The sequence below is a fragment of the Pan paniscus genome, chromosome X (genome assembly GCF_029289425.2).
Source record: "Pan paniscus chromosome X, NHGRI_mPanPan1-v2.0_pri, whole genome shotgun sequence".
NCBI classification, from domain to species: Eukaryota; Metazoa; Chordata; class Mammalia; order Primates; family Hominidae; genus Pan; species Pan paniscus.
The window spans coordinates 48,983,033-48,999,542 of NC_073272.2; the positions used below are offsets into that span (position 1 = coordinate 48,983,033).

The window sequence follows — 16,510 nt, forward strand, 5'->3', positions numbered from 1 at the left end:
GTCTATGTTATCTTGTCCAGACTGGAAATCTCTATTTTTTAACCACCAATGCCTCTCAGGTCTGACCTTAAACCCTCTGTTAATTATTCCATCAACAATGCCTATTCTTTTTTTTTTTTTTTTAAGACTGAGTCTCACTCTGTTGCCCAGGCTGGAGTGCACTGGCGCGATCTCGGCTCACTGCAAGCTCCGCCTTCTGGATTCACGCCATTCTCCTGCCTCAGCCTCCCCAGTAGCTAGGACTACAGGGGCTCACCACCACGTCCGGCTAGTTTTATTTTATTTTATTTTATTTTATTTTTGTATTTTTAGTAGAGAAGGGGTTTCACTGTGTTAGCCAGGATGGTCTTGATCTCCTGACCTTGTGATCTGCCCGCCTTGGCTTCCCAAAGTGCTGGGATTACAGGCATGAGCCACCGCACCTGGCCTTTTTTTTTTTTTTTTTAAGATGGAGTTTTGCTCTTGTCCCCCAGGCTGGAGTGCAGTGGCATGATCTCAGCTCACTGTAACCTCTGCCTCTCAGGTTCAAGCCATTCTCCTGCCTCAGCCTCCTGAGTAGCTGAGATTACAGGCATGCGTTACCATGCCGAGCTAATTTTTGTATTTTTAGTAGAGATGCAGTTTTACCATGTTGCCCAGGCTGATCTCAAACTCCTGACCTCAAGTGATCCACCTGCCTCAGCCTCCCCAAGTGCTAGGTTTACAGGCTTGAGCCACCACACCCGGCCTCTCTTTTTTTTTTTTTTTTTTTTTGGAGTCGGAGTCTCACTCTTTCACCCAGGCTGGAGTGCAGTGGCATGATCTCAGCTCACTGCAAGCTCCGCCTCCCGGGTTCACGCCATTCTCCTGCCTCAGCCTCCCGAGTAGCTGGGACTACAGGCGCCCGCCACCACGCCTGGCTAATTTTTTTTTGTATTTTTAGTAGAGACGGGGTTTCACCATGTTAGCCACGATGGTCTCCATCTCCTGACCTCATGATCTGCCCGCCTCGGCCTCCCAAAGTGCTGGGATTACAGGCATGAGCCACCGCTCCCTGCCTCTTTTTTTTTTTTTTTTTTTTTTTAGAGACAAGGTCTTGCTATGTTGGCCAGGGTAATCTCAAACTCCTGGCCTCAAGCAATCCTCCTGCCTTGGCCTCTGAAAGTGCTGGGATTACAGGTGTGAGCCACCATACCCAGCCTACAATGCTACTGTTGTCTGTCCTTGAATATGGGCTTCTGTCAGCAATTCACCCATCTTTCATACATCTTTAACTCTGGCCTCTATTAACTCTTATCATTCATGGTCCTCTGGTCTACAATACAAAATCATGTCTCTCTCAGCTTGATGTGATTTAGGAAAAACCAAAAGTACTTTTCCTACTCCTTTTTTTTCTTTTTTTTTTGTAACAGGTTCTCTCTGTCACCCAGGCTGGAGTGCAGTGGTGCCATCATGGCTCATTGCAGCCTCAACATCCCAGCTGCCAGCTCAAGTGATCCTCCTACCTCAGCTTCCTGAGTAGCTGGGACTACAGCCACTCAGCTAATTTTTTTTTTTTTTTGACCGAGTCTCGCTCTGTCCCAGGCTGGAGTGCAGTGGCGCAATCTCGGCTCACTGCAACCTCCAACTCCCTGGTTCAAGGGATTCTCTTGCCTCAGTCTCCCGGTAGCTGGGATTACAGGCACATGCCACCACGCCCAGCTAATTTTTTTTTTTTGAGACAGTATTTCGCTTTTTCGCCCAGGCTGCAGTGAAATGGCATGATCTCGGCTCACTGCAACCTCCGCCCCCCAAGTTCAAGCGATTCTCCTGCCTCAGCCTCCCGAGTAGCTGGGATTACAGGCACGTGCCACCGTGCCTGGCTAATTTTTGTATTTTTAGTAGAGACGGGGTTTCACCATATTGGCCAGGCTGGTCCTGAACTCTTGACCTCAGGTGATCCACCTGCCCCGGCCTCCCAAAGTGCTAGGATTACAGGCGTGAGCCACCACGCCCAGCCGCTAATTTTTTTTTTAAGAAACGGTACATTAGGGCCGGGCACGGTGGCTCACGCCTGTAATCCCAGCACTTTGGGAGGCCGAGGCGGGCAGATCACGAGTTCAGGAGATCGAGACCATCCTGGCTAACACGGTGAAACCCTGTCTCTACTAAAAATACAAAAAAAATTATCCGGGCGTGGTGGCGGGCACCTGTAGTCCCACCTGCTGGGGAGGCTGAGGCAGGAGAATGGCGTGAACCTGGGAGGCGGAGTTTGCAGTGAGCCGAGATTGCGCCACTGCACTCCAGCCTGGGTGACAGAGCAAGACTCTGTCTCAAAAAAAAAAAAAAAGAAAGAAAGAAAGAAAGAAATGTTACATTAGGCTGTTCTTGCACAGCTCTAAAGAAATACCTGGGGCCATGTGCAGTGGCTCATGCCTGTAATCCCAGCACTTTGGGAGGCCGAGGCGGGCAGATCACGAGGTCAATAGATGGAGACCATCCTGATCAACATAGTAAAACCCCGTCTCTACTAAAAATACAAAAATTAGCCAGGCATGGTGGAGCGCACCTGTAGTCCCAGCTACTCGGGAGGCTGAGGCAGGAGAATCACTTGAACCTGGGAGGCAGAGGTTGCAGTGAGCTGAGATTGCACCACTGCACCCCAGCCTGGCGACAGGGCGAGATTCCATCTCAAAAAAAAAAAAAAAAAAAAAAAAAAAAAGCTGGGCACGGTGGCTCACGCTGTAATCCCAGCACTTTGGGAGGCCGAGGCGGGCGGATCACGAGGTCAGGAGATCGAGGCCATCCTGGCTAACACAGTGAAACCCCATCTCTACTAAAAAAAATACAAAGAAATTAGCCGGGCGTGGTGGCAGGCGCCTGTACTCCCAGCTACTCGGGAGGCTGAGGCAGGAGAATGGTGTGAATCAGGGAGGCGGAGCTTGCAGTGAGCCGAGATCTTGCCACTGCATTCCAGCCTGGGCAACAGAGCAAGAGACTCCATCTAAAAATAAAAAATAACAGTAAAAATAAAGAAATACCTGAGACTGGGCAAAGAAAAGAGGTTTAATTGGCTCATGGTTCCACAGGCTATACAGGAAGCATGGTGCTGGCATCTGCTCAGCTTCTGAGGAGGGCTCAGGAAAATTACGATCATGACAGAAGGTGAAGAGGAAGCAGGCACGACTTACATGGCTGCAACAGGAAGAGAGAGGGGGAGGTGCTACATACTTTTAAATAACCAGATCTTTTGATAACTCACTCACTCACTATCGAGAGAACAGCACCAAGAGGATGATGTTAAACCACTCATGAAGGAACACCCCTATGATCCAATCAACTCCCACCAGGCTCCACCTCCTACTTTGGGGATTACAATTCAACATGAGATTTGGGAGAGGACACAGATCCAAACCATATCAGATGGGGGTCTCACTACGTTGCCCAGGCTGGTCTCAAACTCCTGGCCTCAAGTGATCCTCCTGTTTCAGCTTCCCAAAGTGCTGGGATTACAGGAGTCAGCCACTGTGACTGGTCTCCTTTTCCTACACTCCACTCTCACTCAGCACTTCTGATACCAGATGTGTGGAGGTTCCCCAGTGCCCCCCGCCCCCCAGCAAATTTCTGGCACATTCTCCAGCAAACACCAGTTCGGTGTCCTCTAATTCAATTCCATTCCAACATTACCTATCTGGAAGTCAGATCCCCTAGAGTTATAGTAGGCAGCTAGTTAGGCATTAGCAGGGCAGGAGAAGGCTTTCCTCCCACACCTAGGACCAGCAATGTCAGGTGACCATCAGGTGATGGTCTCAGTATCATAGGCTCAGTACCACAAAACCTCCCCCAACTTCAGATGCCAATGGCAAGCACAGGTTGTGACCTATGCTTCTTCTTCTTCTTCTTCTTCTTTTTTTTTTGATGGAGTCTCTCTCTGTTTCCCAGACTGGAGTGCAGTGGCGCTATCTCGGCTCACTGCAGCCTCCACCTCCCAGGTTCAAGCGATCCTCCTGCCTCAGCCTCCTGAGTAGCTGGAACTACAGGCATGAGCCACCTCACCTGGTTAATTTTTGTATTTTTAGTAGAGATGGAGTTTCACTCTGTTGGCCTGGCTGGTCTTGACTCCTGACCTTAAGTGATCCATCTACCTCAGCCTCCCAAAGTGCTGGGATTATAGGTGTGAGCCACCATGCCCGGCCCCAGGCTAGTCTTGAATTCCTGGGCTCAAGCAATCCTCCCACCTCGACCTCGCAAAGTGTTTGGATTACAGGCATGAGCCACCGCTGATGCTTTTGGTTTTTTATGGAGGCTTCATTACCTAGACATGATTGGTTAAACAATTGGCCATTGGTGATCAAGTCAATCTTCAGCCACTCTCCCCTCCCAGGAGGTTGGGGGTGGGGCTCAAAGTCCCAACTCCCTATTTAGTTGCTCAGCCCCCAACCTGAAGCTATCTAGAGGCCCCCAGCCACCAGTCATCTTATTAACAAGCAAAAGACACTCTTATCATTCTGGATATTCCAAGGGTTTTTGGAGCCATTTGTCCGGAAACTGGGACAAAACCAAATATATATGCCACAATATCACTCAGCTCCATCACCATCAATGGCATGTTATTGAGGCTGGGTGCGGTGCCTCACCCCTGTAATCCTGGCACTTTGGGAGGCCAATATGGGAGGATCACTTGAGCCCAGGAGTTTGAGACAAGCCTGGGCAACGTGGCAAAACTCTGTCTCTACAAAAATTAGCTGGGGTGTGGTGACTTGCACCTGTAGTAGCAGCTACTCAGGAGGCTGAGATGGGAGGATCACCTGAGCCTGGGAGGTCAAGGCTGCAGTGAGCTGTGGTCATGCCACTGCACTCCAGCCTGGGTGACAGAATGAAACCCTGTCTCAAAAAAAAGTCATGTTATCTAGAATTGTGCCATCAGATAAGGCCGAAATAGCCACATGGTTATTGAGCACTTGAGGCTAATGAGGCCAGGTGCAGTGGTCATGCCTGTAATCTCAGCATTTTGGGAGGCTGAAGCAGAAGGATTGTTTGAACCCAGGAGATCGAGGCTGCAGTGAGCTATGATTGTACCACTGCCCTCCAGCCTGGGCGACAGAGCAACACCTTGTTTCCAACAAAACAAAACAAAACAAAACAAAACAAAACAAAACAAAAAACTGTGAGGCTAATCAGATTGAGGAACTGAATTTTTAAATTTATTCATTTTAGTTAATTTAACATTTAAATTAGATACTCACACACCCACTATGTACCCACAAAAGTAAAAAATAAAAAAAAAATTAACACACACACAATAAAATAGATAATTAAATTATTGGAAAACTTTTAAAGTATATTTGGAATGACTTGTGAATTTGTTGTTGTTTGTTTATTTATTTCTAGAGACAGGATCTTTCTTTGTTGCCCAGGCTGGAGTATGGTGGCACAATCATAGCTCACTGCAGCCTGGAACCTCTGGCCATAAGCCATCTCCCCTCCTCAGCCTCCTGAGTAGCTGGGACCACAGGGGAGCACCACGATGACTAGCTAATTTTGTTTAGTTTTTGTAGAGACAGGGTCTCACTGTGTTGCCCAGGCTAGTCTGGAACTGCTGGCCTTAAGCAATCCTCCCTCCTTGGCCTCCCAAAGTACTGGGATTACAGGCATAAGCCACTGTGCCTGGCCACTTGTGAATATTTTTGTTTTTGTTTTTTGAGAGAGTTTCGCTCTTGTTGCCAGGCCAGAGTACAATGGCATGATCTTGGCTCACCGCAACCTCCACCTCCCGGATTTAAGCGATTGTCCTGCCTTAACCTCCCAGGCACATGCCACCACACCCGGCTAATTTTTTGTATTTTTAGTAGACACGGGGTTTCTCCATGTTGGCCAGGCTGGTCTCAAACTCCTGACCTCAGGTGATCCACCCGCCTCGGCCTTCCAAAGTGCTGGGATTCCAGGGGTGTGCCACCACGCCAGGAATGTTAACCTATGTTTTCAACTAAATTTTGTGAAATCTAAGTACAAATCAAGTATTTCTGATGAAAATTTAGCTTTCAAAATTGAGATGTGCTGTCAGTGTAAAATACACATCTGATTTCACAGTGTTATTACCACAAAAAGAATGCCAAATATCTAGGTAATTTTAAAAATTTATTACCTGTTGAAATAAGAATGTTTGGTTAATGTAGTTCAAACAAAGTGTGTTATTAAAGTTAATTTAACTTATTTCTTTTCCTTTTTGTGTCATCTGTCTGCAACCTCTCATGTTACATCTCCTCCCTGTCTTCCACTTGGGTTGGAAATTGAGGCTCCTGTTCTGTGTCAAAGTGATTTAGTCTCTCAGGCATTAAGATGCTTCATTCTTAATGATGTAATTTGAACCGCAAAATTATTTCGCCTAGTGACAAGGATGTTCGCATTTCATTGGCCATGGAGACTAAAGCTTGCCTCCCACACAGAGCCATTGGCTAGCTGCACCATCTCTCCAAAGCAACCTCGGGCTGTGCCCCGACCCACTTCAACTACCTCCAGCTGTGCTATTTACCTGCACCCTCCCCGTCAGGCTATGTCCGTCCTGCCCCTTCCTTGCACTGGACAATGGGGACTTCTGCTGATTTACAGATCAGGCAGCCTCATATTGACCTGGGAGACCAGAGCCTGTTTCTTATATTCAGCCATTAGCTAACTGCGCCTTCTGTCCACAGCTTCTCAAGCTAGGCTTTGGCTGCCTCGCTTCACATGGCAACGGGGTTAGTTACTACCTAGTAACAGTTTACCATGACTGCCATAGGCTGAAGAGACTAAAGCCCATCTTCTCGTGCATTCATTGGCTAACTATTTATAGCAACTCAGGTCCCTTTCACCCTGCACATAGCAACAGGGGCTTCTCCCTAGAACAGGCTGCTACTTCATCCCATTGGCCACCAGGAACCAGATCCCACCTCCCCGATGCAGCCACTGGTCAGCTGCACCATCTGTCTACAACTCCCCAGATTTGGTCTAGACAAGAAATCTCAAACTGCTGGTTTCTATGAACTCTGCTGCCACCACTGCTCATCTGGCTGGACCTCGAACTTGGTCATTTGTTATCTAATCCACCGTCAATAACTCCCTTGTCAAAATCTAAAATCTGGGCCCCTGTTAACATTTTCACCACTTCTGGACCAACTTTAAACCCCATCTTTTTTTTTTTTTTTTTTTTTTTTTTTTTTTTTTTGTGAGACAGTCTCGCTCTATCGCCCAGGCTGGTGTGCAGTGGCGCGATCTCGGCTCACTGCAACCTCTGCCTCCCGGGTTCAAGCGATTCTCCTGTCTCAGCTTCCCGAGTAGCTGAGATTACAGGCGTGAGCCACCACACCCAGCTAATTTTTGTTTTTTTGGTAGAGACAAGGTTTCACCATGTTGGCCAGGCTGCCCGCCTCGGCCTCCCAAAGTGCTGGGATTACAGGCGTGAGCCACCACGCTCGGCTTCCCAGCAGTATTTAGTCTGACCTCAATCTAGTGCTCTGATAACTCTTCCACCATCAATGCCTTTCTGGTATATCTTAGCATTCAGCCTTTAACTATTCCCCCAGCAATGCCCCGCTGACCTGGAGCCTGAATCAGGCCTATTCATTTTTCCACCGTCAATACATACTAGGACTGATCTCAAACTTCACCTCTGTGAACTCTTCCAACATTAATGACCTTGATAAAGACTACCAAGGTCACATCCATAGTCGCAAAAGAGATGGGTTTATTAACCTGCTGCGGCAAGGAAGACCACGCCCCACGGGAACTGTGGGGATGTCTCACCTAAGGTAACTTAACTTGTTCCAGTTTGCCCAGGACTTTCCTGCTTTTAGTACTGAATGCCCTTGTCCCAGTAAACCCTATTCCTGGGCAAACAGAGTTGGTTGATCACCTTAGTGTCAATGAACAAAGGAAGAAATGGGATTAGTATAGGATATAGGAGTGGAGTTTAGGTAAAGTTTAAATGAAGCAGTGTTTTGACAAGCCCAAAGCAAAGGAGGTTGGTATGGAAAAGGATTAACATTAGGTTCAGACTGTGAAGCAGACCTAGGGTCCTTTTTCTTTAGAAACACAAAAGAAGCTGGGCGCAGTGGCTCACGCCTGTAATCCCAGCACTTTGGGAGGCTGAGGCAGTTGGATCACCTGAGGTTAGCAGTTCGAGACCAGCCTGGCCAACTTGATGAAACCGTCTCTACTAAAAATACAAAAATTAGCTGAGTGTGGTGGCACATGCCTGTAATCCCAGCTACTCGGGAGGCTGAGGCAGGAGAATCGCATGAACCCGGGAGGCAGAGGTCACAGTGAGTGGAGATCACACACTGCACTCCAGCCTGGGCAACAGAGCGAGACTCTGTCTCAAAAAAAACCACAAAAGATAGGCTGCGTGCAGTGGCTCAGGCCTGTAATCCTAGCACTTGAGGTGGGTGAATCCCTTGAGCCCAAGAGTTTAAGACCAGCCTGGGCAACACAGTAATATCTTGTCTTTACAAAAAATGAACAAAGGTAGCCGGGCGTTGTGGCGTGTGCCTGTAGTCTGTCAGCTACTTGGGAGGCTAAGGTGGGAGGATCACTTGAGCCTAGGAGGTTGAGGCTGCAGTGAGCTGTGATCATGCCACTGCACTTCAGCCTGAGTGACAGAGTGAGACCCTATCTCAGAAAAAAAAGAAAAGAAAAAAAGAAAAGAAAAAAAAAACACTAAACATAGATGTGAAGTTTTGGCTTCAGATACCCATTATCTGAAGCTCTGCACCTGGGTCAGAAATCAAGGCTGTTTCTCTGTGTCAAAGTAACTTAGATCCTCCAGGGAAGAGTAGGAGGTTTTATTCTTATTGATATTATTTCAAACAGGAAATTTTCCGATAGTCTATGATTTTAGAGAACAAGGTTTCTCTGCAGGGCTAGGACTAGGGTAAGGTGAGGGAGGCATTCGCCTTAAGTGTAAAATGTAAGGGGGTATCAAAAAAACTCAGTAATCAAGATCAATACCATTTGACTGATTGAGACAGTGTTTCGCTCTGTCCCTCAGGCTGCAGTGCAGTGGTGCGATCATGGCTCACTGCAGTCTGGACCTCCCAGGCTCAAGAGATCCTCCCACCTCCTCACCTCCTGAGTAGCTGGGACTACAGGTGCGCGTCACCATGCGCAACTAATTTTGTTTATTTTTTGCAGAGACAAGGTCTCACTATGTTGCCCAGGCTGGTCTCAAGTGATCTGCCCACCTCGGCCTTCCCCCAAATTCTGGGATTACAGGCGTGGACTATCGCGCCCAGCCAAGATCAATAACATTTTTTGTTTGTTTGAGATGGAGTCTCGCTCTTTCACCCAGGCTGGAGTGCAGTGATGTGATCTTGGCTAACTGCAACCTCCACCTCCCGGGTTCAAGCTATTCTGTCTCAGACTCCTGAGTCACTGGGACTACAGGCACGCACCACTATGCCCGACTAATTTTTGTATTTTACTAATACAAGAGATGGAGTTTCACCATGTTAGCCAGGTTGGTCTCGAACTCCTGACCTCAGGTGATCCACCCACTTTGGCCTCCCAAAGTATTGGGATTACAGGTGTGAGCCATGGCGCCAGGCCTCCTCCCCTCCCCTCCCCTCTCCTCTCCTTTCCTTTCTTTTTTAGACAGGGTATCACTCTGTTGACCAGGATGGAGTGCTGTGGTGCGATCTCTGCTCACTTGCAGCCACTGCCTCCTGGGTTCAAGCCATCTTCCCACCTCAGCGTCCTGAGTAGCTGAGACTACAGATGCACACCACCACACCCGTTAAGTTTTGTATTTTTGGTAGAGAAGGGTTTTGCCATTTTGCTGAGGCTGGTCCTGAACTCCTGACCTCAAGCGATCCTCCTGCACCCCCTTCCCAAAGTGTTGGGATTACAGGCATGAGCTGCCGCGCCTGGCCGCGCCTGGCTGTTTTCTAAGCATTTTTCTTTTTTTAAAATAAATTGAAATGGGGTCTCACTCTGTCACCCAGGCTGGAGTGCAGTGGTGCAATCATAACTCACTGCAGCCTCTAACTCCTGGGCTGAAGCGAACCTCCCACCTCAGCCTCTTGAGTAGCTAGGACTACAGGCGTGTGCCACCACACCCGGCTAATTTTTGTATTTTTAGTAGAGACGAGTTTCATCATGTTGCCCAGGCTAGTCTCGAACTCTGGATCTCAAGTGATCCGCCCACCTCAGCCTCCCAAAGTGCTGGGATTAGAGGTATGAACCACCGCGCCAGGCCTCTAAGCATTTTTCTATTGATAATTTGCTAAAAAAACATTAGTTGCCCATGGCCGGGCACGGTGGCTCACGCCTATAACCCCAGCACTTTGGGAGGCTGAGGCAGGCGGATCACCTGAGGTCGGGAGTTCAAGACCAGCCTGACCAACATGGAGAAACCCCGTCTCTACTAAAAATACAAAATTAGCCGGGCGTGGTGGAGCATGCCTATAATCCCAGCTACTCGGGAGGCTGAGGCAGGAGAATCGCTTGAACCCGGGAGGCGGAGGTTGTGGAGAGCCGAGATCGTGCCATTGCACTCCAGCCTGGGCAACAAGAGTGAAACTCAAAAAAAGAAAAGAAAAACAAACAAACCATTGGTTGTCCATATCAAAGGCTATTATTATTATTCCTAACTACTATCATTGTAGTGGGGCAAGGAGGGTAACGGAGATGGGGGGAATTCAAGTCTTCTCCATGGTAACTGCAGCACATCGAGAGATTGTACACCCTGACTCCTTTCCCCTCTTCTCCAGTGGTATCGCCCACGACGGGCACCTGTGTTAACCTGATTTCTCCCCCTCTTCCCAGTGGTATCGCCAAGGGGGGGATTGTACCACCCTGACTTCTTCCCCCTCTTGCCCAGTGGTGTCTCCCTTGAGCATCAGAACACGCCCCCCTCCTCCCTGGGTAGGAGGCGCACCTCTGCTTCTTTAAACTTTGCCCAAACTTATAGAACCGAGTTCCAAAGACCAGCTTCTCCCAGAATCTTGCCCTTAGAGGGATTCTACCCGTGAACGCCCTCTCGCCCCCGCCTTCTGTGGAACAGCCCACTGTACGGAATGGATGCTAAGATGGCGGCTCCCAGGAGACACGACATAGCGCAGCCATATTCCTCGCCTGACAACGCCACTCATGGACCAAGTCTCCGCCGATCCGTAACAGCGCTGTGTTCAGTGAGTAGACTACAATCTCTCAGTCCTAATGATCGTGTGCAAAATCAACAGCCCTAGAAGGTGCAGTGTCAGGGGTGAGGACAGGAAACGGAAATCCCCCTCAGAGGCCGTTTAAGTCTTCTTGGCGCGCGATGCTAAATGCAGTGCACGAGGTTTTATGGCGTGATAGTCGCTCAGGTGATTTTGAGGTTTTGTTGGCTTCGGGGGATGATGCATTGGCAGTTGTGGTGTCAATTGGTGGGGAAATAAAGAACCTAATGAATGGGAATCTATGAGTGTCAGGGATGAGGGCCTCTGGAGTAGTCAGGTTTTAGATTCCCTGCTGTGTCTTGATGTCCAGCCTTAATAGTGTGCGCTTTAGGTTTTTCCTTTATCAGTATTCCCAGAGGTTTGCTAATTTTATTAGCCTTTCCAAAAAAACAACTTTTGACCTTGTTGCTCCTCTGATCACAGATCTCTTCTGATGTACCTTCGTTTCCTATTTCTTTAATTTCTGCTCTTATCTGTACTGTTTTCTCTAACTTCTTAAATTGGATGTTAATTCATTAATGCTCAGCCTTTCTTTGTTAAAAAAAATTTTAAGAGCATGCGTTTTTCCTTAAGAATCTCTTTAGCTGCAATCAAGAATATTTTGTATACACCATCTTTTCTTTCTTTCTTTCTTTCTTTTTTGACGGAGTCTCGCTCTGTCGCCCAGACTGGAGGGCAGTGGCGCGATCTCCGCTCACTACAACCTCCGCCTCCGTTTCCAGCGATTCTCGTGCCTCGGCCTCCGGAGTCGCTGGGATTACTGGCGCACGCCACCACGCCCAGCTAATTTTTATATTTTTAGTGGAGATGGCGGTCTTGCCATGTTGCCCAGGCTGGTCTTGAACTCCTGGATTCAAACGATCCACTCGCCTCGGCCTCCCAAAGTGCTGGGATTACAGGCGTGAACCACTGCCCCAGGCCGACTATTTTATATTAGTCAAAATTTTTTTCTTTTTGTAATCGTATAGGCCCACCTCCTTAAAATGTTTATTCTGGCTGGGCGCGGTGGCTTACTCCTGTAATCCCAGCACTTTGGAAGGCCGAGGATGGCGATCGGTTGAGTCCAGGAGTCGAGACCAGCCTGGGCAACGCAGGGAGAACCCCGTCTGTACAAAAAAAAGAAAAAAGAAATAAAGAAAGAAAAATTAGCTGGGCGTGGTGGAGCGTTCCTGTAGTCCCAGCTACTCCAGAAGCTGAGGTGGGAGGATTGCCTGATTCCGAAAGCCGTGATTGCACCACTGCACTCCAGCCTGGGTGACAGAGGGAGACCTTGTCTCAAAAAAAAAAAAAAAGTTATACTTACACTTACGTATTTTATATAGTTTTTGCTATCATTATTTATGCAATTTTGTTTCCATTGCCTCATTGTTATTATAGAGAGAAACTATCTGCTTTTGGCCAGGCGCGGCGGCTCATGCCTGTAATCCCTGCACTTTGGGAGGCCGAGGTCAGAGGATCACGGGGTCTGGAGTCTGAGATCAGCCTGACCAACATGGTGAAACCCCATCTCTACTAAAAATACAAATATTAGCTGGGTGTGGTGGTGCATACCTGTAATTCCAGCTACTCAGGAGGCTGAGGCAGCAGAATCGCAGAAGCGCTTGAGCCCAGGCAGAGGTTGCAGTGAGCCGAGATCATGCCACTGCACTCCAGCCTGGGCGGCAGAGTGAGACTCCGTCTCAAAAAAAAAAAAAAAAAGAAAGAAAAGAAACTATCTGCTTTTGTAATTTTACCTTGTATCCAGCCCCTTACATTATATTATACCCTATTAATTTTAGTAGTCTTTTAGCAGTCTGGTAGGTTTTCCATGTATAAAATCATCTTATTGGATAGAAAGCTACATTTTCATTTTCATTTCTTCCCAATGTTCATGTTCACCCTAATTATTATTTTCTTTTTTCTTTCTGCCTTTTTTTCTTTTTCTTTTTCTTTTGTTTTGTTTTGTTTTGTTTTGTTTTTGGGGTGGAGTCTTGCTCTGTCACCCAGGCTGAAGTGCAGTGGCGTGATCTCGGCTCACTGCAGTCTCTGCCTCCCGAGTTCAAGCAATTTTCCTGCCTCAGCCTCCTGAGTAGCTGGGATTACAGGTGTGTGCCACCATGTCCAGCTAATTTTTGTGTTTTTAGTAGACACGGGGTTTCACCATGGTCTTGAACTCCTGACCTGCTGACCTCAGGTGATCAGCCTGCCTTGGCCTACCAAAGTGCTGGGATTACAGGCGTGAGCCACCTCCTCTGGCCTCTTTTTTTTTTCTTTAATAGAAACAAAGTGTCACTCTGTCATCCAGGCTGGAGTGTAGTGGAGTGATCTCAACGCACTGCAACGCTGTGTGTGTGTTTTTGTTTGTTTGTTTGTTTTTTAAGGATACTGGGTTTTGCCATGTTGTCCAGGTTAGTTTTGAACACCTGGGCTCAAGGGATCCTCTTGTTTTGGCCTCCCAAAGTGTTGGGATTAAAGCCGTGAGCCACTGCACCTAGCCTGATTATTTATTTCTTTTCTCTTCTTTTCTCCTTCCTTTCTTCCCTCCTTCCTTCCTTCTTTCCTTCCTTCCTTCCTTCCTTCCATCCTTCCTTCCTCTCTTTCTTTCTTTCTTTCTTTCTTTCTTTCTTTCTTTCTTTCTTTCTTTCTTTCTTTCTTTCTTTCTTTCTTTCTTTCTTTTTCTTTCTCTTTTAGAGACAAAGTCTTGCTCTGTCACCCAGGCTGGAGTGCAGTGGCTCCATCAGAGGTCACTGCAGCCTCCACCTCTCAGGCTTAAGCTATCCTTCTGCTTCAGCTTCCTTAGTAGCTGGCACTACAGATGTGGACCACCACACTCGGATTATTTTATTTCTTGTAAAGACAGCGTCTCACTTTGTTGCCAAGGCTGGTTTCGAACTCCTGGACTCAAGCAACCCTCCTGTCTTGGCCTCCCAAAGTTCCGAGATTACAGGCATGAGCCACTGTGCCCAACCCACTCTATTTCATCTTCTCTTGTGTGAGCTAGAGCCCACAAAACAATTTTGGGTTATAGCAGACAGTACTAATTTTGCGGCAATAGCTTCATCATTTTACCTTTTAGCATGGTGTTTCAGAGTTATGTTTCATAATTGATTTTTGTGGCACTTAAGTTATTTACTTTTTCCATGATTTTAGTTTGAGCTTATATTAGTAATGGCTGCTGAATTGCGTTGGATGCTTTTTTGGTGTAAGTTAACAGCAGAGTGTTTCCCTCTGTAATTTGTTGATGTAATACATAACATTAGGCCTGGTGGAGTGGCTCACACCTGTAATCCCAGCACTTTGGGAGGCCGAGGCGGGAGGATCACTTGAGGTCAGGAGTTCGAGACCAGCCTGACCAACATAGTGAAAACCCGTCTCTACTAAAAATACAAACATTAGCTGGGCGTGGTGGTGGGCGCCTGTAATCCCAGCCACTAGGGAGGCTGAGGCAGGAGACTCCCTTGAACCTGGGAGGCGGAGGTTGCTGTGAGCCGAGATCGCACCATTCCACTGCAGCCTGGGTGACAAGAGTGAAACTCCATCTCAAAAAAAAAAAAAAAAAAAAGAAAGAAAAAATACATAACATTATTAAGATTGAACCATTTTTTTTCTGGAAAGAAGAGGCTAAAAGCTTCCCAGTAAAAGAATTTAAGAGGGATATTTCATCTAAGAGTGGAAAAAAACAAAAGACGGCAGAAGAAAGGACCAGCCGATTTCCTTTCATTTAGATTATCAGCTTTCCAGGTTTCCTGCCCTCACAGTCACCCACCAGGTCCCCTTGAACCTGCCCACCCCATGGGCCTTAAGAACCCTTAAGCACTGCCCCAGTTCTACTTCTCCTAAACCCAGATCTGCCTTGAACTTGAACTGAGGTGTAGGCTGGCTGAGTAGTGAGTGAAGCACCTGGTAGAGCCACTCAAGAAGGGACCCCAAGCTCATTAATTTGGCCCCAAATTTGATCATTTTGTAATCCACCTTGACTCATGCTCTGGGGATGCTGAACATTGTGGCATGAATGTGGGATGACACTGATGATACGGATACTGTCCTTTTAGGATTTCTTGGTGTCTCTGTGGAGCCATTGAGCCTTACCCCTTACTGGAGGCTGCAGGACCCTCTACACACAGACAGCTGTCCAGCACGGAAGGTGGGCTGAGGCCCAGGGTGAACATGCCAGCTAATGGGACATCACCCCAGAGATTCCCTGCCCTGATTCCGGGAGAACCTGGCAGATCTTTTGAGGTAAGGAGGAGGATCCTATTTTTTTCTATATGTTCTTTATTTTTTTATTTATTTTTAGTTAAATTTATATTTTGAGATAATTGTAGATTCAAATGCAATGTACCATTTACCTAGTTTTTGTCCCCAGTAGTAACATCTCGTAATACCCAGGATATTGACATGCAGAGCATTTCCATCCCCACAAGGATCCCCCATGTTGTCATTAAATAGACACAACCACTTCATTTCCTCCATCACTTCCCTCTTAACCCTGGGGCACCACCAATCTGTTCTCCAATACTATAATTTTTTCATTTCAAGAATGTTGTGGCTGGACGTGGTGGCTCACGCCTGTCACCTGTAATCCCAGCACTTTGGGAGGCTGAGGCCGGTGGATCACTTGCGGCCAGGAGTTTGAGACCAGCCTGGCCAACATAGTGAAACCCTGTTTGTACTAAAAATACAAAAATTAACCAGGTGTTGTGGCACGCACCTGTACTCCCAGCTACTCGGGAGGTTGAGACCGAAAAATCGCTTGAACCTGGAGGCGGAGGTTGCAGTAAGCCAAGATCACGCCACTGCACTCTGCCTGGGTGACAGAGTGAGACCCTGTCTCAAAAAAAAAAAAAAGTTTTATTTGCCGGGCATGGCAGCTCATGCCTGTAATCCCAGCTCTTAGGGAGGCAGAAGCAGGAGGATAGTTTGAGCCTAGGAGTTTGAGACCTGCCTGGGCAATATAGTGAGACCCTGTTCTCCACAAAAAGGAAAAAAAAGGACAAAAAAGAGAGACTGTTATATTAATCGGATTGTACAGTATGTACCTTTTGGGACTGGCTTTCGTCATTCAGCAAAATTCTGTGGAGATATCAATAGCTAACAGTATATCAATAGTTCATTCATTTTTTTTGAGACAGAGTCTCGCCCTGTCACCCAGGCTGGATTGCAATGGCGTGATCTTGGCTCACTGCAACCTCTGCTTCCCGGGTTCAAGCTATTCTCCTGCCTCAGCCTCCCAAGTAGCTGGTATTACAAGTGCATGCCACCACACCTGGCTAATTTTTTGTATCTTTAGTAGAGACGGGGTTTCACCATGTTGGCCAGGCTGGTCTTGAACTCCTGACCTCGTGATCCACCTGCCTCAGCCTCCCAAAGTGCTGGGA

General features: G+C 47.5%; 1 protein-coding gene across 4 annotated transcripts in view; it reads left to right on the forward strand.

Moving 5' to 3' along the window:
- Positions 1–10,260: 10,260 nt before the first annotated feature.
- The window catches only part of ZNF157 (zinc finger protein 157), a 57,570-nt gene continuing 51,320 nt past the window's right edge, over positions 10,261–16,510 (forward strand). The window contains exons 1-2 of one of the 4 annotated variants that reach the window (XM_003812139.5): positions 10,261–11,123; positions 15,185–15,371. In XM_003812139.5, the coding sequence (XP_003812187.1) occupies positions 15,300–15,371 (72 nt within the window). In that variant the 5' untranslated portion in view covers positions 10,261–11,123; positions 15,185–15,299. The other 3 variants (XM_008964532.5, XR_010111221.1, XM_063601688.1) reach the window with 3 other exon arrangements.